At 36.7% G+C, this 27223-nt stretch overlaps 1 protein-coding gene across 1 annotated transcript in view; it reads left to right on the top strand.

Annotated features, from left to right (window-relative positions):
• TLL1 (tolloid like 1) overlaps window positions 1–27223 on the top strand; it is a 142409-nt gene that overhangs the window by 47434 nt on the left and 67752 nt on the right. The window contains exons 2-5 of the mRNA XM_075091075.1: window positions 13839–13949; window positions 17969–18049; window positions 20391–20543; window positions 22637–22754. Of these exons, the coding sequence (XP_074947176.1) occupies window positions 13839–13949; window positions 17969–18049; window positions 20391–20543; window positions 22637–22754 (463 nt within the window). The remainder of the gene's footprint in view (window positions 1–13838; window positions 13950–17968; window positions 18050–20390; window positions 20544–22636; window positions 22755–27223) is intronic.

Genomic DNA, 27223 nt, shown 5'->3' on the forward strand with positions numbered 1-27223 from the left:
TATGTAAAATACCACTGTAAATATGCACAATTTAACATAATCAATTTTGCGGCGGCTTGGGGGTGGTAATAGTGGTTGCAGCCTCACAAGTCTGGAGATAAAGGCAGTCTTGCAAAGAAACTGCAGGGAGACGAGAAAGTTGAAGCCGTGTAGTTTTTTTCACCCTCTCCCTTACCTCCCCCGCTTAAGTTCTGTTGATGATACTTGAATTACCAACAGTGCCAAAACCTAGGAAGTGAGTAAGTTTGGACCGCGTGCAACATGTATAATTCTCTTCGGAACGGGGCGGAGATTCCCCTGGCTTGCAGCAGAGTACTCGCAAAAGGTACTCTTTACTGTTTAAAAACAAGGATTTAAAAAAAGCTTTCAGCAGCTATGCAGCACTGGTTTCCTGTAGCAGAACAGTTTTTTTTCAAGAGGGAACAAATGCAAAACTGAGATGAGGTTTCATTGTATCTATCAAGAGGCAAAATATTTGAAAGATTGTATAAATTCTGTCTCAAGTACGATCATGGCTAAAATTGCTCAGGATATTAAGCTATATAAGGTTCAGACATATGGAGCATTAAATTAGAACTAATAACTTGATATTAGGCATTAGATAATATCAGTGATTTTCCACTGTACATCTACTGTTGCCTCACTAACTCTGAGGATATTTTTTCAGTTTCTGTTTTACTTGCTATGTCCAAAAAATAATCAGCAGCTGTGCAGAGTCGCCATGGGAGAAAAAAAAAAAACAAACCACCAACCCCTTAAATTGCAAATGCTGAAGGAAAAAAAATCAGCATTCAGTAACAAGCAAGCAAAATAGTTGTGACGAATGGGACTCATCATTTCTATTTTAAACCATGACGTGAATTGGATGTTACAGAGTAAAACAATCATGCTTCAACTTTTTAGCTGTATTGACTAGAATTTGTACTCTGGTAACAAAAAAATGTGGTAGAAGGCATCTATTGAATATGTGGACAGGAATATAGAAGGACGTTGGTCCAACACTCAGAACTTGCTGTATAAAGCACAGGATCACTGCCAAAAAAAAAAAAGCAGCATTAAGAGCTGCTTGGTCTCTTTGCTTGTCTCTTCTGCAGAGCCAGGTCGCAGAATGATGTGCTAAAATCCGAGATGTGGTGACTTAAGTGACGTTTGTGACAAAAATGACTGAAAAGGAAGCTCCAGCTGATAATGGAAATCACTTCTGAAGCCTAAATAAGGGTTTATTTTTATACAGTTTAATAATTCTCCATGTCTAAATTTAAGACGGTGCAAATGGAGCAACATTTATTTCATGTGGTATGAGGGCCTTGATCCTGAATGCCAGATAATCCCTCAGATATGCACTTTCCTTTCTGTGCCATTTGGCTTTCTGTATAAATCTTTGGTTGCATTTAATGATTATTCAGGGATTTTCTGTTTTAGAGGTACTCCTTTAGCCTACTTGGGATTTTATGTCTGTGAGAAAATGAAATACATTTTTTTTCATTTCCCAAAGATGAGGAAAAGGTACAGAGAAGATTTCCACATAGATCAGTGCTGCTACACTATAACATTAATGTGATATGTTTATTATATTCTATGCCAACTTTTAAAGAAAGCATTATTGTATAAATATGTGGCCTCTTATTGTCAAAACACAACAAAATTACTAAGGGAGTTATTTCATTTCTTACTGAGCTCCTTATCCACTTCTACTCCATAGTAACAATCCGTAGCACTAGAGGAAAGACATTATGGTTGTGAAATTTTTTGAAGGCTGGTATTTCCAAAGTGAGATATCTTAGCTGAACAGTAATTCCCAATCTTTTCTTGTAAATTAGCCTTCTGGGTTGCCTTCCAAATCCCCAGACAGCTACCGCTGCTTCCCCCTCAAGGCTGCTGCGCAGTGCTTGTGCTCTGCTGGCTCTGGCCACCCTCGTGCTGAGCTCAGTCTCTGCGCCAGCGTCGTTCCAGGGGCACCGTTCATATCTGACTTGCCTGAGTGTCTTTGGAAGCAGCAAACCCCCAGGAAAACATGCTTGCAAAGTATCAAGACCTGGGAACCACTCATCTAAAAGAATCCTTCTCTGGTAATGTATATAAGTGTATTCCTTCAGCTTATCAGAAACAATAGTTTTTGACCCTGTAACTTACTCTGTCACTGAAAGGCTAGGATGTTAAATTGAAGTTGTGACCAAAACTGGTTAGGTGAATTATGAATGTTTTATTATTTTTGTTGTTCATCCTTGAGAAGAATTTGTTCTCTGATATCCTTACTATTCAATAACATCTCCATTCCACTGAATGGGTTGGAACTTTTTTTTTTAAACTCTGGAAAATGGAAAAGCATATAAAGGATTTTACCTAAATGTTTGTATTTCAGAGGATAGAGGTAAAGTCTGAAATTATCTTGGTCTTTCCAACTGTTCTACCTCACTAAAAATTTTCTCTCTCTCAGAAAATAAATTCATTGTAGATGGCTAAAATGAAATACTCTGTAGCTGTTTGCCTTCTGCATGGTAATGGCCTTCCTGGTAGACGCATTCTTTCACCTCCTTTTTTCCACTTAGTAGCTCTCTTCCATTGTGCTTAATTTGATTTTTATTCCCTTGCTTCATTCAACCTCTGCTGCTTGAACCTGCGTGCCTTTTCTGAACGACAGGAGAGGGAGCATGGACCGGATTTGTAGTCCTGATAGTTTTTGATCAACAACGTGTGTGTCTCGACTTCCAACTGATGTTGGTTTGCTCCCCTTGTACCCTTTCTATGACAGTCATGTAGTGGAAGTTTTCATGCTTGTTGACTGGTCAGGGTGCAGATGCCTACTCCGAATTCCTTGAAAGTTTTTAGTTTTGCAGCTACCCAGCCTGTAAAGTGCTTCTGTCTTCACTGGGTCACATGATTTTTTGCTTACGTGAGCTTTACTAGTAACATGGAAACCCCACTTGCCCTTCCCAAGTTACCCTAATATGTTTGGACTGAAGACCGCCAAGAGCTAAAAAACTCTAGGAAACAAAATTAACTTTACTTCCAGTGTCTGATGGTTTGTTTGATACTTATGCTTCAGTTTCCTATCTTCAGATAGTGCTGCTATCTTCCTTCTCTTCTGAGGCTTCAAGATTGAAGCACCGAAGTCATTGAACTAGGAATTGATTTTGTGTTTTGAACAGAGAGTACTACACAATAACACTTCCCCTGTCCCCAGATTAATTCATGTGGGAAAATCTATACATGTAAGCTTCTAGCTCCTTCTTTATCTTCTGGTTAGAAGGAAAATAATATTTCAAAACTGCCAGGTAAAACAAGAAAATAATTTTTCCTTTAAAGACCACACTCAACTGATTGAGTTCAATTTCTGGGACAAAGAAACTAGTACTGTGCTCAAGTGATGCACAGTTGTTTCATGATGATGAAAGTGTTGTTTTAATTTAAAAGTACCTAAGTCTGCTCTGACCAAAAAAATTGCTGCTAATCATGTGGAAAATGTTATGAAAGGTATGGTACTTCACTTATAAAATGTAATTTATTTTGTGAACCTGGAGAAGCTATTTTGATCTGAAGTTTAGACAGTATGAGGAAAACAAGCACCTGCAAAACATCAGCTCTATTATACAAAAACCTGTACAAAGTAGATACAATTGATTAATATAGGTGTAATTACACAGAATACAATAGTTTGTTTAATCCTTTGGCTTGTGCCATACATTATCAGTTGGCTTGGTAAATCACTTGATTTGGTGGTGCTATTCTGTTTCCTTGGTGTTCAAATGAAAACTTCTAAGGCTTGCATCTTTGGGGAGGCCTTGTAGCAGCTGCTGTGTTCGTCTCAGCCCTAGCAGCTGTTTCGTGTAGGTGGCATGCTCAGACTGACAACTTACTTTCCAACAAGGGGTTTTCTCCATTCTTCTATATGCAGCTTATTGTTCAAGTTATCCATTTTCCCATTTTTTTAAGGAATAGAATTAATTCAACTCTGTTCTTAATTTTAAAACAGAGTTTTATACATTTATGTATTTTCTATGTTTTTTAAAGTATTTCACTTTCAGAGTGATAATTTTGCCTCATGGATCCTGTTCTTTCTACTGTAAGAAAGCTTAGCCATAAAATTAACTTTGTAGATCTTGACACTAAGGCTATTCTCAGGATAATGGCCTTTCAAATTAAAATGAAGATTAATATTATAGCATCATAGTGGTCATACAGGGCTAACTGGGATAATTACAACTGTTGTGATATTATAGACCTGATTTCTGCCCCCCCCCCCGTAATTTTCTAGCCTCGGCATTTGCAGGAGACCGGGGACAGCAAAAAAGATCCATGACCCATCAGCCCTCTTTTCTGATGCCAGGAACCACAGCCTCTTATCACTAAATGAAAGGTCAGCAAATACTGGGGAAGTGGCTTCTGCTAGGGGTGACATGCACCCTTCCCAGGAAAAGGGAGAAATATTTCCCTCACTGCCTCTGTTATTCCGGTGGCAGAAGGAGTGGCAGACTCAGGAAATGATGGTACTCCTGCATGTAGTTTCATATAAAGCAGGTCAGCATTTGTTGTGGTAAGAAAAATTAGCTGCGATTGCCCTATATTTCTGGCAATCATTGGTCTTTGAGAGCCACTGGTTTCTTGGTGTGTCTTTCCTTCCAAAGTGGTTGATAACTGCTCTTAAGAAAGGCTCGTATGTAAAAAACATTTTTTTCTTTTTTACTTTTGACTCTTTCTGCAGTCTAAAAACTAGAAATAGTATAAAATAATAATAAAAAAAGTTAATAGCAGGATGGGTAAATGGATCCCTTTCAGAGTATTTCACTGTAGGTTTGTTTTGCCAATATCTGCCCTGAAGCAGTGATCAGTGATGAAGAAAGTTCTTAGAGTAGCTGCTTGCTTTGCCAACATAGTGTGCAGACACTTCCACTGCTTGCTCAACAGTGTCCTCTGTGTTCAGTTCAGCAGTTAACCTATTACACGAGGAATAGATTTTACCAGTTACAAAGTGTGTGTGGTGTTGATGATGATCTTGCATAAAAAAAAGAAAATAGTTACTGAAAGTCAGGAAGCTTGCCAGGTTGAACAGTTTAACCAAGAATGAAACCTTTCACAGAGGAACTGTTGCATAGCTAAAGAGCCTGTCCTCAAAATACCGTTCACTAAATTTAGGAGTGAAGCTTGTTCTTTTACCCAAGATAGTAACTTCTGTCATAGTCTTTGCTTTCTTGATCTTTTTCTTTTTTTGTCCTAAATTTGAAGGAATATGAAAACTGTCCCTCAAAAAACAGAAAAAAGGAATTGAAACAGTCACTACTTTCAAATTAAGAACAAAGTAAAAGCTTTACTTAATTCAGAGGATATGGACATCTATAAATCAAAATTTATGCTGTGCCATGGAGAAATATCTCTAGCAAATTAGTATCCCTTTTCACAAAGATCAAGCTCTACAAATGTTCCTTTTGGTAAGCGAAGATTTTACCCTGATAAAGGGTGTCACAAATACTCAATTTTTCCTTGAGAGTATTGCTTTGTATTAGAGATGTTTTCTGCTTTGAAAAACTTGGGACATGCCCCAGGGCTGCATATCACTTAACCTGTAGCCCATCTGTGGTACAATCTGATTACTGCGTACACAGAGCTGGGAGGAGACACAGCCGGCACAGCTGACCCCAACTGACCAAAGGGATATTCCATACCATGTGACATCACACTCAGCATGTAAAGCTGGGGGAAGAAGAAGGAAGGGGGGAACATTCAGAGTTATGGTGCTTCACAGGATCACAGAATGGCAGGGGTTGGACGGGACCCCTGGAGATCATCTTGTCCAACCCCCCTGCTTGAGCAGGCAGACCTAGAGCAGGGGGCACAGGAACGCATCCAGGAAGGGTTTTGAATGTCTCCAGGGAAGGAGACTCCACAACCTCCCTGGGCAGCCTGTGCCACTGCTCGGTCACCCTCTCAGGAAAGAAGTGTTTCCTCATCTTTAGCTGGAACCTTCTGTGTTCCAACTTGTGCCCATTGCTCCTTGTCCTGTAATTGGGCACCACTGAAAAGAGTCTGTCCCCTTCCTCTTGACACCCACCCTTCAGATATTTATAGGTATTGATAAGGTCGCCCCTTTGGTCATCTCCAGGCTGAACAAACCCAAGCCTCTCAGCCTTTCCTCATAAGTGAGATGCTCCTGTCCCTGATCATCTTGGTAGCTCTCCGCTGGGATGTCTTCCCAAGTAACTGTTAGGCGTGATGGAGCCCTGCTTTTCTGGAGATGGCTGGACACCTGCCTGCCCATGGGAAGTGGGCAATGAATTCCTTGTTTCGCTTTGCTTACATGCACGGCTTTTGCTTTAGCTATTAAACTGTTTTTATCTCAACCTGTGAGTTTTCTCATTTTTACTCTTCTCATTCTCTTCCCCACCCCAGCAGGGGGAAGTGAGCAAGCAGCTGTGTGGTGCTTGGTTGCTGACTGGGTTTAAACCACAACAGCCTGGCAGGGATGTCTGGAACCAGCTAGTTCTATAGGATGAGGGATGCCTCTCCAGCAATTGTTTCTCTTCACCTACCTTTGGCACTACAGCTTTCTTTTTTCATGTCCATGGTCAGGTCATATCTGGTTGTTTTTCTGTCCTAGCAGTCAGTTTAGTAATAACATCTTGCAGAGTTTGAAGAACAGTGTGAAGAAGCTCCAGTGAAATGATATGTACCACAGATGGGGCTCCACAAGTGTAACTTGGCCCCAACAGGGATGTTGCCTTGCCAAAACCCTCCCTATAAATGTGAACACATGGTAAAAGGAAGGAAGGAAGCTAAAAGCATTGTGCGTGAGGAATGTAGGGGAAGTTTCTAAGAGTGTGTGACATGAGACAGCGGTGAGTTGCAGGTAATGATGTCAATGGGGAAGCTGTGTCATTGAAGATTTGAGTAAATTGCATTAGAATTTGTGCTTCTAGCGCTATATCACTGCCATACATGAGCTAGTTGATTTCAGGATAACTTTATGTATGATTATGTGAGCTGTTGTCAAGAGATGCCACATTCAAAAGAATGGAGGAAGGTATTTCTAACTGGTATACAGTCTGGAGATGTTTAAAGTATTCTGCCATCATTATTTTCTTTTCTGATAGAAGTGGGAAAAATGGTGGCTTTCTGGTTAGGAGTTTGAAGCAGGAGTCTTGAAAAATAGAACTGGTATGAGTGTCAGTGAGCTTGCTATTTTACGTAATTTACTTTTACAGTAAGTAGGAACATAAAAGGAGCCAGTCAGGGGTGTTGTATCCCTTTTTGGGTGTGTCTATGTGAACTTTGTCAAGTAAATCAAGAGGTTTCACTACCACTTGCTAATAGCATTTTCAGATTTGAAAATGCTGCATGGTGAAATTAATGAAGCAGTTTATTTCTTGTTTTGGTGTGTCTGTGAAAATAGGCTGCCTTGGTCTTCTATTTAGTGTTGTTGAAGTTTTATTTAACTTTCTTTTTTGCTGTCTTGTTTTTGTTCAATAAAAAGCCAAGGCGACTTGGATAATTATCAAACACTTGATGAAATTCGCTTCAATTTTAATTCATAAATTTCTTTTGAAAGCTCTGTGAGCTCTGTATGGTAACACGGAAATTTATTACACTGTTATGGCTGAAGGTAGCATTCATGGTGAACAATGATAGAAAGAGTTCAGGGCATAGAGTGCAGTCTTATGCTTGTGGTTGCACGTAAGATCTTTTGCTGTTTATTTGCCCAGTCTTGTTCTCGTTTTAATGATTTCAAAGAAAAGTGTATTGCACCTGAAAATCTTGGAAAGACTGAACAGTGGGAATACAAAATCAGGTTAATTATAGTAGTGTACGCTGTCTTCCTTGTAATGAGGCGAAATTGGTTTTACTCATTTAGCTCTAAATTTTCCTTTTTCCATTCAGCGTTAGAGGCAGTTATGTAAGCCATGAATGGATTGTATGGAACAAAATGACTCACCAAGATAGACTATAATGCACATAGCTGTGTTGTTACAGGGAAGTACTCAATGACTCAGTTATAGAAAAGGCTGCTAATTGGAACCACTGCACTTGTGGGTTTAGATAATATCTGCCTTGAACCTTGGCCAACGCACTTTTTGGCACCTCTTGCTGCATGAATTACTGGTCAGACTTTGAAAAGTGCTGGGTGTCCCACCTCCCGTTGAAGGATGTTAAAGGAGCTCTTCAGGTTTCAATTTTGCCTTGCAGTTAACTCTAATATTTTTGTTGTTCGTTCTTGGCAGCTTCTGTGAAGCGGATGAAGCATAAACCTGTGCTTTCCACTCCCAGTAGCATAGCAAAATCTGAGGCTTTGCTTTTAAAATGTCTTCTAGTATTGTCTTAATCCATTCATTGGTATCTTCTCAGTACCAGAGTAATCACCCGTCAGAATTCTGCATCTGCTCACAGAACAAAAGAATACCTGGGTGGCTGATCACAGTTTATATCTCAGTTTGAGAAAGTCTAAGGAAGAATTTCCCTAACCTTATCACAAGCTTTCCAAATGTGGGAAAGTTGTACCCGAGTTGAACATTTTTTTAGCCTGCACAGTCGTCAGAACAAATCATGTTACGAAACTGGTTTCTGGATCGTAGTGGTCTCCGGCCGTGTTTGTCTCTTAGAGCTGTCCTTGGTAGCTGGGTGCTCCTGACTTATCCCAAGGTAGAGCTGGTTTTCTTCTGCTACACTGCTGTGCTGTAGGGGCAAACACCAGCAGTCTTTACTTAGTTGCATTTTATGCTTGGTTACTAATACCAGTATGAATACTATCAGGAATATATTTTATAAAAATGGCTGTTTATGATTTGAGTCTTAAAATTAGTCATTGTAGGATAAATTGTGAAGAAGTTTGATGTAGATAATTTTCGTATTGCGATTATAAGGAGTATACTCCTGTATATATATTTGCAGACTTACATGCTAATTGATATTTCAGATCCCAGAATGAGCCACCCTACTGCATATCACAGCCTCATGGATTTAACCACATGATTTCTTTCTTGTTCCATGGACTTCCAACCATCTTCTAGAAAGTCATGAAAGCCTTTTTTTGTCCTAACTGTGCATGCTAATTGATTCATACCATGTGTGTACATCCATATACTTAAAATAGTTTTAATATATATTTTTAAAAATTATTTTTATGTATTTATATGTGTTTATTTCCTATCCTTAGTAGCATATTTTATTCCTTTAGAATAGTGGCTATCTGATGCAGTGATGGTCTTGTTGGAGGAGAGTAGATTAATGAAGAGATGCAGATGAAACTTAATTATTTATGACACAATAATAGTTCCTGTTACCAGCAGTAGAATGTAGCTGTAGTTCCTGTGCTTGACCTGTATTTTATAGATCATCTTATTTTTCCTTTCCAGTCACATTACTTGTGTGGTTGTATTAAGGTGTGTTTCTCTGGATGGCAGAGATCTTTCACAACCTACTTAACTTCCTGTCTGTTTTCATGCTTGTGAGCTGACTGTTTACATGTAGCAAAGTCAACTGCTTTGCATGGCAGTGTTTTGTCTTTTAATGAAGTAAGACCTTTTTGAAGGTGGTGCTTGACTAAGGGCTTTGCGTTATGTGGAAGCAGAACTGCATCTGCTGCTGATAAGTATTTTCTGTTTTAAGAGCTCCGCATAAATCCTTCTCCACTGTTACAGAAAAACATATTTTTACTGTGTAATCGGTTTGTGTCCATCTTTCTGAAATTGATGCATGTACTGTCTCTGTTGAATTTGTGTAAATGCATAATGTAGCGGCCTTATAAAACATAACACCCCCCCAATAAAACCAAAGTTGCTTGAAATCTGGTATAACAGGGTATATATCTCTTTATCAAGTATTGGACAAAAAGATCCATTTTCTTTTTTATTAAGATCCTATATATACTAAAAGGTATTTGAAATACTTTTCCCCTGTAATTGATGCTGTCTCAGATTTTCAACAGATGTTTTCCAAGTGTATTGTCAATCTTACATTTTCATATTAAATGAAAAAGCTGCCTGTAAACGTCAAGTTTTCCGGATCACTGAATAGATAGATAGGATAAGAGATAACATGAAGCAACCTGAAATAAGTAGAGGTACATTAAAGTTCCGTTTGGATAATTTTGAAAGTTCTTCTATTCTTTTTTTTTTTTTTAATGCTAAGTGAATTGGTTATCAGATTCTCATTAATTTTGGGGATGAAAATTATGAATTAAATATTTGTGAAAATGAGGGAGGTGCAGAGCTGAACAGGTCAATTCTGTCAGAAGTTCCTTAGAGGGGGCTAATAAAACTCTTAATCCTAACATGCTCTTAGCAAAGTCTTTAACATCATGCCTTGCATACCCAAACAATCCTCTGCTTGCTTTCTTGTAAGGTTAAGATTGGTGTGTGACACGATGAAGTATACAGAGTGACTTCTTCAGATAGTTTTAGGCCATAAAAATTTTAAGGCAGGAGATAAAAATATGGTCTTCTCCAGTTACAAAGTAGTTTGACATTTACACAGGCATTCCAAAAATTAAAGGATACTTTTAACAGTTGTGAGAGATACCCTTTTTTTTTTTTTTTTTTTTATAATTCAGGTGGGGTTGTGCTTCAGGCTTTGAAGGACAAAATTTATATTCAGTGTAGACCTCTCATTGGAAAAACAGTGTGTTTGTAAAAAATCAGTTACCTGTTCCTTTTTCATTTCAGTTGCTGATTGTTTGGGCTATATTGAAATTAAACAGCATCCAGTTACCGGTTGTTTCTTTTCCTAGGTCTATATTTTCCCAGTTGCACTGAAATGAATTCAGCAAATCACAGGTTTATTCCTGTAAAAGTAAAGTGGCAAATATTAGATTGTTGCTAAAGTCAAATGAGTTAATTCTATCAGGGTTTCTTCCTGTCATCATGTTTGTCTTTTACACGTGTGTCTTTTTTTGCAAAACAGAATTGCCTTGCATCAAAAAAAAACCAGTGACCAGAAGAAAGCTTCGAACTTTCCATTATACTTTTAAACAAACATATATATTTCTTTCTTCAGTGTTAACTCGTGTTTAGTTAATACATTAGAGAACCTAGCCCCTATTGGTCACACAGATTACTTGTTTACAATTCGTCAAACTTGCATCAGCACTTATTGTTATAGTGCCATGGTTATATTATTGTTAAACTTAACCTTGTGCTTGGTTCCTAATCAAAAAACTAGCTAGCAGCCCAGATGTTTAACAAAAATAGCATTGCTTTGTTTTCCTTTCTAACCCAACAGAAGAAGTTACTATACCTTGCCTGAACACTGATGTATTTATGTGCTTACAAATTCAATGCATTTATGTCGGACAAATTCACAGGGTTTAGTCTTTGCTATTTGTATTTTGACGGCAAAGTGAATGTTACCACAGTGAAGTGATAAAGATGCATCATCAAGAATAGGGTGGATATTTTCCACCATTTTTTTCTACCTTATTATATTTCTGAAGTTTGATTTGCCTTGGGTTTTCGTATTTATACATCAGTGTTACACACTGAAACCAGAGTGATTCCTGCGAATGTCAATGAGTTATTTTTTGCATCAGCTTTTGTTAATTCAGTACCTTCCTTCTGTTAACTCTCAATATTACCAGGAAAATAAAATGGGCTAGCTATTAAGCTTTAGCACTTCCTCGAGTGTGGTGTGGACAGCCTGTGTGATCTCTGCTGGGGCACATCATGTCTTGTGGATGAAAATGTTAATAGTTTCTTCCTCCTACCATTTTCTGTTCTCTTTATTAAAGTTGCAGTCTTTCATTGTGCTTATACAAGTGGCTCCTGTTATGAATGACATCCAAGAGAAACCTCTAGAAGGTGTTTATAGTAGTAATGATAGATAATATTTAAGTTGAGTCAGATGGACTTTCTCCCCTCACTGTTCAAAACCCTGGCAATTTGAGTTCTTTGTCCTAGAAGCTTAAGGGGGGAAAAAAAATATCTAGAGCTGCCGCTAGCTCTGTCTCTTGACCTGGTGGTAAAAGCCATCACTGGTGAGAGCAAGCTAGCCAGAGGAAATATGTCCCCAGTGTGAACATAAGGAAATAGTGACCCTTGGAAGGAAAGTTCAGGAATGTATTAGAAAGGACTGAACAGTTTCAGAAATGGTCTCAAATACTTGTGGTTTCTAAGAAACATTATCTTTTTGTGTAAAAATTATATATGTGGAAATATCCGTATTTAGGGAAGACATAAGATGTTGGTTAGGTTTTTAACTGAAAAGTTTGATTTTCATTTTGAAACTCTGTGTGAGTGGTTGGTTTGTTATTTTGGGTTTTTTTAAGGTATTTTACAAGGCAGACCAAAGGCATTTTCAATGTGATTTCTCTTAGCTGCCATGTGTTCAAGAAAAAAAATGGAGATGGAAGTAATGTAATACCTGGGAGCTCTTTAGAAATACATATATCTTTGCTTAAGTAAAGATTTTTTTTTAATATGGATTTGATTAAACACTAATGAATGTGAGCATCAATAAATAAGAAAAAGCTAACTTTTGCAGCAACATGAAACTACTGAAAATCTTATCTGATAGATGGTCTCTACGACATGTTATAAAGAACAGTGAGAGAAAAAGAATATTAGTTAACAACAGTGTTTAAGATCAGTTTGGATGGAAGTAGGCCAGAGAGAATGATCTGGCAACAGCTGGACTTTGGACAAGGTTTTAGTTGTATGAAGCAAAGAAAGCAATTTGGAACTACAAAACCCCTGGGTTCAACCTTAGTGTCGTCGTCAACTCTTTCCCCAGTGTTAGTGATGTCCTCCTGAATGGGGAAAAAGTTGACAGTGACACTAAGGTTGAACCCAGGGGTTTTGTGACTCTGAGGGGACAAATAACGGAGCTATTGACAGAGGCAGTGAAGAGAGGGAAAGGGAAGAATTTGGATAAAGATAATAAACAACCACTTCAGCTCATGTTAATTGGTATATGCTCTGTTGACTTCATTCACAGCAGTTGAGGATATGGCCTGTTGAGTTCAGCTTTAATGATAAGTTTGAGTTGTCAGGGAGATCTCAGCATAAAATCTCAGCAAAAACAGGCCGAGATGAAAGTCGGAGGTTATACAGCCCAAATTCTTGAAGGTGGACCTATGTCTTTGAGTTGTGATGGCAGTTTAGGGAAGATGAGTTAGCTATGCAAAAGTTGAACAGAAAAGAACTGAGAATCTCAAAGAGAACAGGAAAAGAGAGAAGAAACAACCCACCAAAAAGGCCAAAGAAGGTTAAAAAGAAGAAAGAGAGACTGGAACTTTGACAAGCAAAGCATTTGAAAGAATCCTAATAGTGAGATTAACTATAAAAGGAAAGCATACAAATAAACCAAGAGGAAAATAAAAAATGAAGGGTTTTTTTTTCCACTCAGTTTAACAGAAAACAGATAAACATAATAATTCTGTGAGGCAAACGTAATATAGAAAGTGACTGGAACATAATAAAAATTACTTCACATAACATCTTCCTGAAAATGAGAATTAGGAAATGTAAAGGCTGTATTTCTTCAGTACTATAAGGTTTTGACTTCATAGTTCAAATGTTAACATGTTTCAGTGTCTTTTATTCTCGGTTGTATTTACTTACAGAAAACACATATGCTGAAAATATCTTAATGGATTGACATTACATGTAAATGTTGCATTTAGGCAATGTATAAAGAAATTAAAAGGACCGTAAGAGTTTAGGAGAATACTGAAACAGATTATTTGTCTTTTGCTAGGTAGTTTTCTCTTTGTATAAAAACATGTGTCAGTAAGCAAATATGTGATCTAAATATGTCATATATTTTCCCAAGGGTTGTAGCATAGCATTATAGTCTTCAGATTGATTTTAATGTCTAAATAAATTCTTTAATTAAATTGAGCTCTTTTTTATTTAAAGCTGTCTTTTGGGGAGATATTGCCTTAGATGATGAAGACTTAAAAATCTTTCAAATTGACAGGACGATTGACCTTACGCAGCACTCCAACGAAAGACTTGGCCATAACACAGGTATGATATTTCAAGCTTGTTGTAACTTATTTTTCCTGTTTTTTTTTTTATTTCCTTATTTTCCCTTCTGCATAGAAGGCAATCTCGGTTTTAACAGTAGAAAGTCAATATAATGTTTTGGGTAATATTAGTTTACACTTTAAAAAGTTAATTAAACAATAAGTATAAATTTGTTTTAGGGGAAAAGGAAAGCTAAAATTTTAATTTTATTCTGGCATTTCTGATTAAAAATATCTCATTGAACTGAAGAGCAGAAGCTGGTAGGACCCATACACCCACTTTGCAGATGGTCATGTGGGAAAGGAAATTGTTCAAAGCTTTGCCTTCGTTGCTAAAAGTTCCTGATAGCATAGCCCAAATGCTCTATGGAGGACATACATGGAATCTTGGAGGCAAGACTGGGAGTCTTGGATTACAATCCCTCCTTTTGCTCTTTCCATCCAGATCTGTAACCAGATCTAGAAGCAACACAAGAACGTGCCATCCTTGCTGGAATCTGCCTTGTCTAAAAAGCAACTCTTTATCTGACATTTTAATACATGTTTATTTGATATTGTTAACATACAGTGCATTAATGCCAGAAGCTGCAGTCTGATTAACACAGGCAGTTGGGTATTGAGACAAATAGATAGAGATATTATTTATGTGTAAATATGTATGCGTATGTGTGAGAGCGAAAACATAATCCACGTCTAAATGGATGTCTGTCTAATGTCTAAAAATATCTATGTTTTCAGGCTCTGATTTGTAAATTCATAACTGAGAAAAAGCCAAGTTACTTAGGAAAAGTGTGGAAAAAATGCTATTAGAAAATGTATAAATGCATAATTGAAATTTATTTTCTATGAAGCATGTTCTATATATTCCTGAACTGAGCTACTACTTGGCTTGATGATTCCTGATATGTGGAAATAAGAATCACTTTAAGGAAAGATCAGAAAGGAGTTTTTCAGACCAAAGTGCAATTTTCGATTTAACCTTTTAGTATGGGAATATTTTAAATATTTTTACTCTTCCTAGTTAGATGTCGTGCTTAGATTATTTTTATAACAACTTGAAAATTTATCTCCTTTTAACGCCGCTTGTTTTTTCAAGGCAGAAACACCTGTGATCATTTCTAGATCAAACTGGATTTTAAAATATTAATAGAGTCAGCAGTTTCCCTGCCCCCCTTTCCCCCAAACAAATAGTTTTAATTAGCTTTGAAGGTATTTCAGGAGCTAGTTTTGCTGACAAAATGTAGAGAGCAAGGTCGGTCATTTCCTCTTAAAGTGGATGCAGTCAAGTGATTTCTTTGGCCTGCTGACTTTCCTTTTTCTTCTTGCTTTTCTATTTTTTTTTCTTTTTAACTGCACAGTTATTTTTTGTCAATTGCCACAGAAAGAATATACATTTCTATTATTTAATTTTATTTCCTTACAAGTCATAAGATTTGTGCACGGTATTTTCCTGTGGACAGTTTCCTATTCAGGATATCGAGTCATCCTACTGAGGATTACTTATGCATTTGCATCAAATTTTTCTACCTTTATTGCACAAGAGGAATCAGTGCAACTGCAATGGTTGGTGGGACTGCACTTTGGAGAGCAAACTCTGCTGAAGTTAATGATTTTGTAATGGCTCTCAGTGAACCCTAAACATTCTTGATTTTTCTAAATATAGAGTTGGAGAACTCAATTTTACACTTTACATATGTAATGATTTTTCTAAATTTACAGCATTTTGATGCATAAACTAGGAGTTTAGCCTATTTTTGCAAACTGCACAGCCTAGTGTGGTTTGCAACCTCTTATTTCCAAAAGAGTAAATTGCCAACAACTAACCAATTTATATCAGGTAGCAGCTGGAGAAGGACCGTAAAATGTCTGTAAAATAGAAAACAATATTTTACCTTAGTTACAGACATAATAACAGTTAAGTACAAGCTTAACTTTCTGTTGTTGACCTTCACAAACTAAAGGTGACATCAAGTAGAAGTGTTAGATACTTGGGTTTAAACCATCAAGATTTAGTTGCAGAGTTGCATTTTACATTGCAACTACTAATTAAAAGTCCTGAGGCTTACAGGCTCTGATTCACGTTATGTGACTACTCCTTTTGGTGAGGATTATATGTCTGGATTTGCAGTGTCAGATGCTTAATCTGTGAGCTCCTCAGAGCATGGCTCGGTCATTTTATTTGCCATTTTGTCCAAGCAGTATGCGTAATCATTGTAAACAGGAACAACAGTAAAGCTGATGAAATGGTTTTGTGTATATTATTATTGAGTCCAAACTGCCCAAAACATTCTTCTTCTACATCCTGAATTATGAGAAGATGCAGCAAATATATTTTTTTGTTTAAACTTTTTTAGACTGTGGCTTGGCAAGGCTGTATATTATTCATATAAAACTGATTAGTTATAAGGGATCCCTTTTCTTATTCAGTTTTTCACTAAATGGAATATGCAGGTGGTGTGTTAACATTGTAATGATAGTTTAATATTATTTTCTAAAAGTAATTATAGTATAATAGTTTATTTAAGTAAATAATGGATTCTTTATTTTTTTCTGTTATGTATGTGATGCTTTTAAGGATTTTTTAAAATATTTGTTTGGAATCTTTAGCTATATGGCTTTTTTATAAGATGAATGTTAACATGAGGGACAATTACATTAATGATGATCAATAGAAGGAATGGAATTGTTATATTCTCTGTAGTGTACATTACAGTTACCATGTAACTTGTTGGAAAGGAATGTGTTGAACTATTACCTCATCTATCTAAAATGTTTTAAAAAATTTGGAAAATTTTTCTCAAGGGAGCCAGCAACTATGTGACAGTGTAATCCAAATAATTAGGCACATTGTTATTCACTGAGCAGCCGCCCAAACTCACTTGCCTTATATGGAATTTTCTCATCTGTAATATGATTTTAAGTTGCTGTTTAATAAATATATTTTCCACAAATATATTGAAAGTTTTTATGGGAAATTGGGAAAGGTCTTTTTAGTGGTTGCTGGTGTTTTCAAAGTTCCTTTTATTTCTATCTTTTTACTTTGGCTGTTGTAAAAGTAGTTTGAAAACTCTCTCATCCTATAACAGATATTGAATTTTAAAATACAACCTACTACAAACTTCTGAAAATCACAAAACATTCTGAACAATTGTCAATGATTTATTGACTAGTGCAGTATTATCAGTGTTTCTTCTTCTGGTTTACTGGTGTTTGCAAAGGCACTTGTAGCCGCAGAAGGATTATATATGAAGGGAGTATGTGGCAGATGCATCAAATGTATGCAGTAAACCTAGAAATGCATTGCATTTATGTAAATGGCACAATAAATGTTAAAATCAACTACTTCATAGCTTAATTTGTCTTGCTAGTTGATTGCTGAAATGACACAGATACGTATATGCCTGCAAGGTCTTACCACAATATTCACCAGCATATGATGTTTCAAAGCCTTTAGAGTGCCTTGATATCTATTGTCATGCTGACAAAGAAAACTAAATCTTTCATGGTAAAATTAGCCATAATAAGTTGGTATCCGTTTTGTTGTTTTTTGTTTGTTTGTTTGTTATGAAACTTTGGGTGTTTGCTTTCTCTCTTTCCCCTCCTTTGAAATGAGAAGATTATGGCAGGCGTTCAGGAAATTTCTGTGAGAGTAAGGCTTTTAGTTGTCAGTCAATACAACTCTGAGGATGTCAAGGTCACTAGGAAGAGAAAAGCTCCAAATAATAATTAGATGATGTAATTGTCATGACTTGTCTGAATAACAAAGGCATGTTGGCTTACATTCTGGAATGCATATTAGAAAATTTTTCACCTAAAATGTGTTTTTGTTTCATTGACAAGAATACTTGAAGAATTTGTATGTGAGTCATTGAAGAATGTTAAACTGCCTTAAAAACTGCACTGAAGTGTTTATGGGTAGTATTCTAATTTCTCCAGGCTACATAGTTGCTGTAGGTGTAAGATTCTGTGTTTTCAACTTTTGTAAAACTCCTTTTTTTTCCTTTTCTTTCCTTTTTAAAGGTGGCTTTGCAGAATATGGGATGTCAAAAAAACGAGGTGCCCTCTATCAGCTTATAGACAGGATAAGAAGATTTGGCTCTGGTATTTTCACTGTTTAAATTAGCAGATTGCCTGATATGATAATGTGTCATAAACATTAATGACGTTAGCGCTTTAACACTTTAAAGCCTTTCTGTTTTACTATTGGCATAAACAAACTATAAAATAAATAGGACACAAATATTAATGATGAGATTAGCTCTTTGTTGCATTTTCTTAGAGGTTTGTTTCCAACATCAAACCTGGAAGCTAAAACATGTAGCTTTAAATCTCGTATTAAAGATGCCTTAGCTTTTTCATACGGATGTGCTTATAGTTATGAGTTCAACTGATACCTATAGAATTTCTTTTCAGTACAGGCAGGCTATGCTTCACAGCTGCTAATTTTATGAGGTTTTTTTGTGGATCCAGTTGGTGCATTCTGATGATTCAACTGTATTTGAAGCATTTATGGTGTGTTACACTGAACAAACATATTTGCATACTAATCATACTGGTGTCAGTATGAATGTAGTTGAATTCTGTGGGCTATGTAAGTGGAATCCCCTTTAATACTGGCTGAGTTTATTCGCCATATTTGATACAAGGAGACGTCACTCAACATCAAAAAGGGAAATATGTGAAACTCCGTTGTAACCACACCACATTAAGTCTAAATGCATCACTGCATGTCCTGTAAGATTAACCAGCACACAATAACTGCCTTTGCGGGTGTGCTTTGATATATAATCATCATTCTTTATAAGAGAATTAAATTTTAGTATTGCAAAAATTCTTGTAGTCTTCTGCTTGCAATTTGGCATAAATTTCTTACCACTTTAAGTTGAAAAGAAAGTTGATAAAAAATAACCTTAAATGGTAAAACATCTGTGTTAACCTGTGATGGGCTTCAGTAATTACTGCATATTAAGTGTAACAATAGTTTTTCTCTGAAGTTTCTACCAGTGTTATAGACTGTTGTGTAATTCTGATTTTTTATTATTTATTTATTTATCTATTATTTAATTAATTTAATTATTTATTTATTATTTAATACAAGGGTAAGCTGTTTGCTTTACCTGAGTGTTTTTTTTTAAGCCCTGATGTTTCCTATATCATTCCTGATATAATAAGTTATGTGTTAATTGTTACAAAGTCAGGTTTTCTTCTCACACGTCAAGAACTTTCTCCCTGCCTTGTGCTGTAGCTTTTTCCTTTCCTTCCTTCTGCTGCTGCCCAAACCCGGGGCTATGCCAAGATACTGTACCATGATCCTGCCCTGGAATCCTCCCCAGTCCTGACATACTCATTTAACGCTTAGGTGGAACTGGTATCACAGGGGATACTCACAGAGGGAAGGTGTACCCTTCAACGAGGAATAAGAATTCAAACCCCACTGAGTAGGATTTGTTGACCACCTTTCAAGTAATATGTTTTAATCAGCTGCCCTAATGTTCATACTAACTTACAAATTGATTAAGAAGACAACGGCTAGCCTCATTATGGTGTGCAAATCCTTGTCTAACTATACTTATCCTCTTCTGTTGTTGCAGTAAGTTTCAGCTGATTTGGGAAAGATTTGACTGTAATGGGACCAATGGCGGTGATATCTCTGAAAATAGCAGGCATTTTTTTGTCTTGTAAAGAAATGCCAGCCATGAGTAATCCTTATCTATAGGGCTCCAAAAGCTTATTTATGAAAAGTGATATTTGTATCCTGAAGTGTTGTAGGGTTACTGTCAAAATGAAGGTCACATTTTAATCTGAAAATGTATTTACTGCTATTAGCTACAGGTGGCAGAAATCAGAGGGAAAAATGACCCCCTCTGACTTTTTCCACGTTTATATAACTTTGCAAATAATTTATCTACTTTTTCCTTGTAATTCCTGATAATAAAAGCTAATATAATACTTTAAGGACTTCTTTCTGTCCAGTGCTTTAAGGGTGGTCATGCACTTGCTTTTTCCAGGTCTTGCAACAAAAATGAAAGGGACAGTGAATGTCTTGATTACTTTGGGTCTGTCCAAAGTCTTTCCTCCTTTGCTGGAAAAATCCTAATTTATTAAAACAAAATACACAGGGAGTGTAATGATATGATTATTATATTATTATTATTAGTAGTAGTATTTTATTATGAGAACATTTAGATGAAGTTATGCAATGTGCCTTCAAGTCGATAAATATATGTGCAAATTGTTACTGTAGATATGTTTGAAAAATGAAGATTTAGACCATTTCAAGCATTTCACAGAAAGCTAAGTAATGATAGACTGTTGCATAACAGCAATGTCCTACTTTTAAAGGGCATAAAGAAATAATCTGACTTTGACCTGCTGGAAAATAATTGTTCTCTTTTTTTGTGTTTGTGTGTGATCTCATTCAGTGTTTTAATTATCATTACAGGCTTTGAGCAAAATAATACATCTAAAGGAAGAACTACTGTAAAATTCTCAGGGAAAAATGAGAAAAACCGATTTCCCAGAGCTGCTACATCACGAACAGAAAGAATATGGCCAGGGGGTGTCATTCCATATGTAATAGGTGGAAATTTCACTGGTAAGCTTTGTGCTTTGAATGGGGAGAAGGAATAAGAATTTCTTAGTTGCCTTTTTCTTCTTCTTTTTTTTAAGTCAAATCACACTATGGAATTCAATAGAAGGGTTTCTGTTGGATTCTGTTGGTTGTACTGTGAAGTACATCTGTTCTGAAAATATTAGTCATACTTCAAAAACTTGTTCCCAAAGGCAAGCTACATAGTAAAAATATATATGTATGTTTTAGAAACGGAAGAGTCTTTTTCTTTTGCTAATATTTCTTGTTGCATGTTTGTTTTCAAGAGCCTAAGTAACAGCATGTCATGAGATATGTTTTTTTTTTCAAAAAAAATGCAGGCTATTTAGCACAAGAATATAACTAATTTAACTGGTGTGACATGTATTCTGCCAAACTGATTTCACTCAACAAATTGACTCAGATGTCTTTTGTAATTCCTCAGTTTGGTTTTCAGATGGGTACACACAGACTTTATATATGACAAGAAGAAAGGCTGACTTCAAAATATATAGAATTCTTAGCAGAAAACTGTAGAAAAAGTTTAAAACATTTTTTGTCCCTGAAAAAATGTAAATAGATCGGTATCAATGTGGATGTAAGAGGTAATTTAAAACAAAAAGGGGGGGAGAAAAGCAAAGATGGATGGGAAAAGATGTGTAATAACATCATATGTACTGTGCACAATAACACAGGGAACCAAAAGAAACATGCAAATGGCCACACATTGTATGCATATGTTATGGATAATCCAGAGTCATTCTTTTCAAATTGACAGCTACAGTCAGACTTTTTGTTTGGGTATTTACATAGTACTATACCAGGTGTGACCTTTGCTTAGGATTACCATCTTCGGAAATAATGGTAGTAAACTAAATGAAAGCATGTCATGATAAACATTTTACCTTTTTCATAATGAAAGATAAATTCTAAAGCTTGGCAAATATTGCTTGAAGACCAAAGAAAAGGGCAAGATGGGATGAAATAACCTTTAATATTTAGGATCCTGACATGATTTGAACTTGCCGTTTCTTAACTATGAGGTTTTGTTGTCTTTAAGTTTAAAAAAGTTGGGGGTTTGGGTTTTTTTTTGTTATTCTTGATTTTGTTTTTAATTATCCTATGCTGTAACATGCATCTTTGCAAAAGTCTGCAAGGTGGATGTGTTTCTGCTAGCAAATTCATGCCAAGTAGTACAGTCCTTCGTGTATTTCTAGCTCAGAAGTAGTACAGCTGAATTCTCAGATGCTGCCTCTAAGTTAATAAGCCTTGCCTTTTGTCAGGCAATGAAACTACATTGCTATACTACCTGAAGTACTGTATGCTGGCTTTGTGTTCTGTGGCTGGCCTACCTGCTTCTGGCCTAGAGTATAGTTTTGATTGTTTCTTGATTTGTTTCTCATTTTTAAAGCAAATATCTAGGTATGCTTAGCATTGTACAAAATTAAGAATTTCCCCCTTTTGGTGGTCGTTTGATTTCGGAAAGGTTTTGATGTAAAGAAGTGGAGACTGGTCCCTGTTCAAGGCAGCATTGTTAAAATCAAATGCCTTGAGTGGTATGCCTGTTTACATGGCTTAGGTTACATTGATCTCCAGATTTGAAGGCTGTAGAGTTCTTTTTTTTCTTCCTTCTTGTGGGATAGGTAGGATCCAGGGTACCCTGAATTTCTTTTTTGTCTGTGTCTCTCTCTGTCTGTCTCTCTGTCTTTCTTTTTTCCCTGCAATGTGGTCCACTTGTTAATTTCATCTGCAAAATTGCTTAGCAAATATTATGCTAATGCAGGCACATAAGCAACACTAGATTTCTTCTGGTGCCTTCCTCTGGCATACTGTAGCTGTGCTTTTTATTGCAGGTTTTATGTTTGCTAGTGTGCATCAGACACTATTGGTCCCCTTGCAGGCATATATGTTAATGACGAGCTGATGGTCTGAGTATCCCTTTAATTGGAGTCTGACAGTCTATGGGACTGCTGAGACACAGGACTTCATTAGCCAGTGACTCCTTCCAGGCCTCTATTCCTAGTACTAAAATCTGATTTTAAGGAACTAGACGGAGTTAGAAAAGTCTCTTATTTATTCTCATACAATTGTTCTTTCAGGCACCCAGCGCGCCATGTTCAAACAAGCTATGCGGCACTGGGAAAAGTACACATGTGTTACGTTTATTGAACGAACTGATGAAGAAAGTTATATTGTATTTACGTACAGACCATGTGGGTAAGTGTGTATGTATGGTAACAGATACTTGTGCTTTCAATGTTTGGCCATGTTTGTTGTCTTTGCAGTTATAAGTATATATATACTTCACAGGGAAATGAACAGTTACTGTATTTAAATGATACATGTGTTCTGCTTGGCTTAAGGTTCACTGAAAGCAGTACATATAGTAGCTTTTTGAAGTTATGCCTCTTTCATCCATTTCTAGAAGAATTATCTTGCTGTATATACACAGATATGAGACATTTGGCTTTCTCTCATGGTTTTAATATTTGTATGTATTCTAAAGGTTTTTCAGGCTTATCATTAATTCTTAGCTTTCTCCGTGTCACATGTTTACTGCTGAATTATATATGGACATCTATCCCATATTCCTGTTCCACCTTAATTGTTGTTAACTGTAATTTTAACTATTTTATTGTTAGACTGTCCTTGGCCAGGTTTGCTTAACCACCAAATTCATGACCTTTTTGCAAGTTCCTTCTTCCAGTTCACTGATGTGTAACAGTGAAAAAAACAGGTTTCATCACTCATTAGTGCAGCTTTCCATTAATCACCATGTTTCATCTTCAGATATTTCTGCTCACAAATGCCTCAGTTAACTACGTTTGTTATTTATTCCACTCAGAATTCTTAATTTTATATAGTGATCAGTGAATTTCCTGAGTGCTCCATTTTCATTTTCCAAGAAGAGCGCTCACTACCTGTGGAAATACTGTACTTCTGGCAGTCAGGTTCTGTTTGGCGTGTAGGCTCCACAGTGAAGAGCTCTCTGTCTTGCTGACTTCCTCATCAATGAACACCTCGTATGTTTCCTTTTGAATTTTTATGGGACACGGTGGTGAAAAGAAGTTTTGGGACCTCCTTGCATTGTAGGAATGATCCTGAATGTACTTAATTATAGCCCATAAAATTACATACAGAATTATCTGTTTAAATTACCCCTGACATTCTTCTTAAGGCGTAGGACAATGTAATATAACCCATTCCTAGGCTATTTTAAGACAGGCATCACTTTTGCCTTGGAAAGTCTCTGAGCCACAGACCTTTGCAGTTGGGGACCTTATTCTAAGGGAGCAGCTGTGAAGTTGCCTGTCATGTTCTTGTGCTCCCATAGGTCTGCTGTAGACCCCCATTAGAAACAGTGCCAAATGAAATGGACTTTCGTTCCGACCCAGCACGGCTGCTATTTAGGTTAACGATGCAATCTGTAAGATAGGATTCAGGGATACTGTCATATGGCTGGAAGAAAAATAGGAAGCAGAGAATTATCATGATGGCTCCCTGCACTCACAGAGGTAGAAAGCGATGTGATCTAAACAGAAGACTTCGAAAGATATTAGTGGTCTCAGGAGCTTTAGAAAGAGAAGTATGGCGATATCTACAGAATCTTGGTTTTGTGAAGAGGAAATTCTACAACTTCAAAGTGACCAAAGCCAAACAACAAAAAATCTCTCCAGCCAAAGCACTGTTCCTTAGGCTGGTTGATGCTTCGTGAGATCAAGTCACTTCATGGTGAAGGCTGGATTATAATCAATTTGAACCAGAAGGTTGGAATATACTCAATATATACCTTCAAAATCATCATCAACCTTTACAGTTAATGTGAAGTTGGTTTCTTGGTGGGTACTTTACAAATTACAAATAATTTACAAAGTCCGTAAAAAGTTTAAAATAAAAACAAGGAAGAGTGTGGCTATAAACAGTCCACCAGTGATGAAAAAACCAGGCTAAACAGAAGGGGCAGTTGAATGACTTTTTTTTGGGTCCTGAATCCACAAGCTATTTCAGGAAGAGCCAGATAAATAAGAATGTATCTTCTCTTAGGGAATAGGAACGACTGTGTACTAACCACCAGCGTACAGTGCTGATGCAGGATTTTCCACGGAAAAAGCCCAGACAAAAGTGACACCAAACGATCTGCAAACACTTTCTGCTACGTGGCCAGTTGCATTGAAATTAATCTGCTCTTTCCCATAGCACCCTGCTGTGCTGGTTTGTTAGCACATTGTGTCATTATTGTTTGCAGTAACATGGCAGCTAACGTTCACAGATGAGGGAGGCTTTATTGTACTTAGCACTGTTCAAATTAAAAACTAAATTATAAACCCTGCCCTAAAGAGCACACAGTCAAAACATAACACATTTAATGAAACAGAAAGCGGATACAGTCATATATGTGGAAATTCAGGTGGCAATATCTACAAACATCTCAGATGACAGCATTAGCACACTAGCAAGTGAAGTGTTATTGAGCCTTTGTAAACATTAAGGATATTTGGAAGGAATGTAATGCATTACTTCTTGCAGCAGTTCATGGGAAGCTCATCTCAGAAGGGTAGTGATGAAAAAAGCATATTTGAAATACAGCAGCTGGTTATCAGAGATACATGACCTTCTTAAAGTTGAGAGTTTATATATCAGCAATGAACAAGAGATAAGTTTTGATTATCATAGACCCATAGCTGCAAGGGATCTCAGATGTCTAATGTATTCTTAAGACAGAGACAGCTATACCTACGGCATTGCTGATAAATGCTTGCCTAACTTGTTTCTAAAAACCTGAAAAAACAAATACTTCACAGCCTGCTAGGAAATATATTGCTTCCGTATTCTTACTATAAGAAATGTAGGAAGTAGGGGGCAATATTTTTGGTAATACCTAAAACAGTTATTTCTTGCTGCAGTTAAAGTACATTAACTGTTTTCCTGCTCACCATGGCCATAGAAAAAAATTATTCCTCTTCTTTTTTTGAAGGAATCTATTAGATATTTTGAGACCTTTATTATGTCCACACTCAGTTCTCTTTTCTTTCAGGCTAGAAAAGGCCTAATTTGTATAATCTTTCCTGCTAAGTGGTGTTTTCTAGGCCTTTGATCACATTGTTATTCTCTTTGAAATTTTTTTCAACTAGCCCACATGTTTCTTGAAATTGAGGATCCAAAAGTAGGATGTGTTTGTCCAGATGAGCCATTACTTCTGCTGAGCCAGTGCGAGAGCTAATTAATACATCTCGTAGTCTCTCCTTCCACTGAGGTGCCCAAGCATGATGCCTCCCTCTTTCTCAACAGCTGCCACGTTCGACTCATGGTCAGTCAGGATGTGACTCTGAATAAGTGTCAGAGTTCTTTCTACGGCACTGATACCCCATCACTGGTTCCAGTATATGCCATGTTTCACACATCTCAGGACACCAAAAATTGCCGTATCTCCCTTTGCAGATGTCTTCTCTAACTTGTTAGAGTTGCTATCAATTCCAGATTTGTCTTCATGGTATTTAGCAGTCTTTTCTCAGAACTGCAAGTTTAAGGAGCATCACCTCTATTTTCACTTCATATAATATTCCAACCAGCTTTATACCCTCCTTTATATCAGGGTCTCTAGTTTGCTTATGGGCAGCTTGTGTGGAAAAATATCAAAAGCTTTACAGCTGGATCCCTCCTTTCCATCTGAATAATATCATCTGTTGCAGTCTTAAACTATAATTATTTGTCATCATGTCTTATTTATTTAATCTGATTTTGAGAACAGTTAATTATTAAAATATTGTTTTTTAGTACAGCTGAAGCACTTAGTAGTTTGAAATTTTGTAATTATTGATAGTCATTTGTACCTATTAGCTGCCAATGTGAGAATAAGAATATAGTATTATGGAAATAGTGTTTATAATTCTTCTGCTAAAGCAGCGTACATTGGCATTAATATCTATTACAGCAAATATTTATGCAGCTACTTGATTTGGGCAAGTAAAACTCTAATCTGTACACAGGTTCAAAACAGTCTTTGTTCACTACTGCTTCTCTATCATTATGTTTCTTCCTATCAGATAGGAAGTGCCTGAAGACACAGTCAGTATACTTCTCTGTATGCAAAGCCAAAAAAGGGGTCAGCAAACCGGAATGACCTCTAGTCACATGCTCTTAATAAATATTACTGAGTACAAGATCAAGCTTCTTTTTATATAGTGAGACAAAAAAAGAACCATTAGTCATATTGTTCTGGCATCTCAGTATGCCTTTGATCTGACTTTGTGGCAATTTTTGTTCTCCACCAGAAGGCTTAAGTACTTTTCATGACAAACTGTAGATGACTTATTACAATCACTGCTGTATCCTCTTGTATGGGTATTTGACAAAGCTGTCTGAGATACAGGAAAATCAGTTCTCTTTCATGTGCTTTTCCAAATACTGTAGACGGAACAGCTTCTGAATGTGTTAATGGTTTTTGAACTTGCTAGTACATTAAATAGACATTACAGGTAAGTTCTTGGAGTTGGTGAAACAAGTAAATTCATTGCCTGAGGTGCACTTTTTCAGCATTCTTTAGCTTTAAGAAGGATTACATGTTATAAAAGGTGCTCTATCACTTTTATGGAATGAGAAGAAATTCAGACTTGTATTAATCTGTGGCATTAGGGCTGACTCATGCTCTCAGGTGGTAATTAACTCTAGCAGCTGGCACTTGTCCT

Source organism: Phalacrocorax aristotelis, chromosome 4, assembly GCF_949628215.1.
Source record: "Phalacrocorax aristotelis chromosome 4, bGulAri2.1, whole genome shotgun sequence".
NCBI classification, from domain to species: domain Eukaryota; kingdom Metazoa; phylum Chordata; class Aves; order Suliformes; family Phalacrocoracidae; genus Phalacrocorax; species Phalacrocorax aristotelis.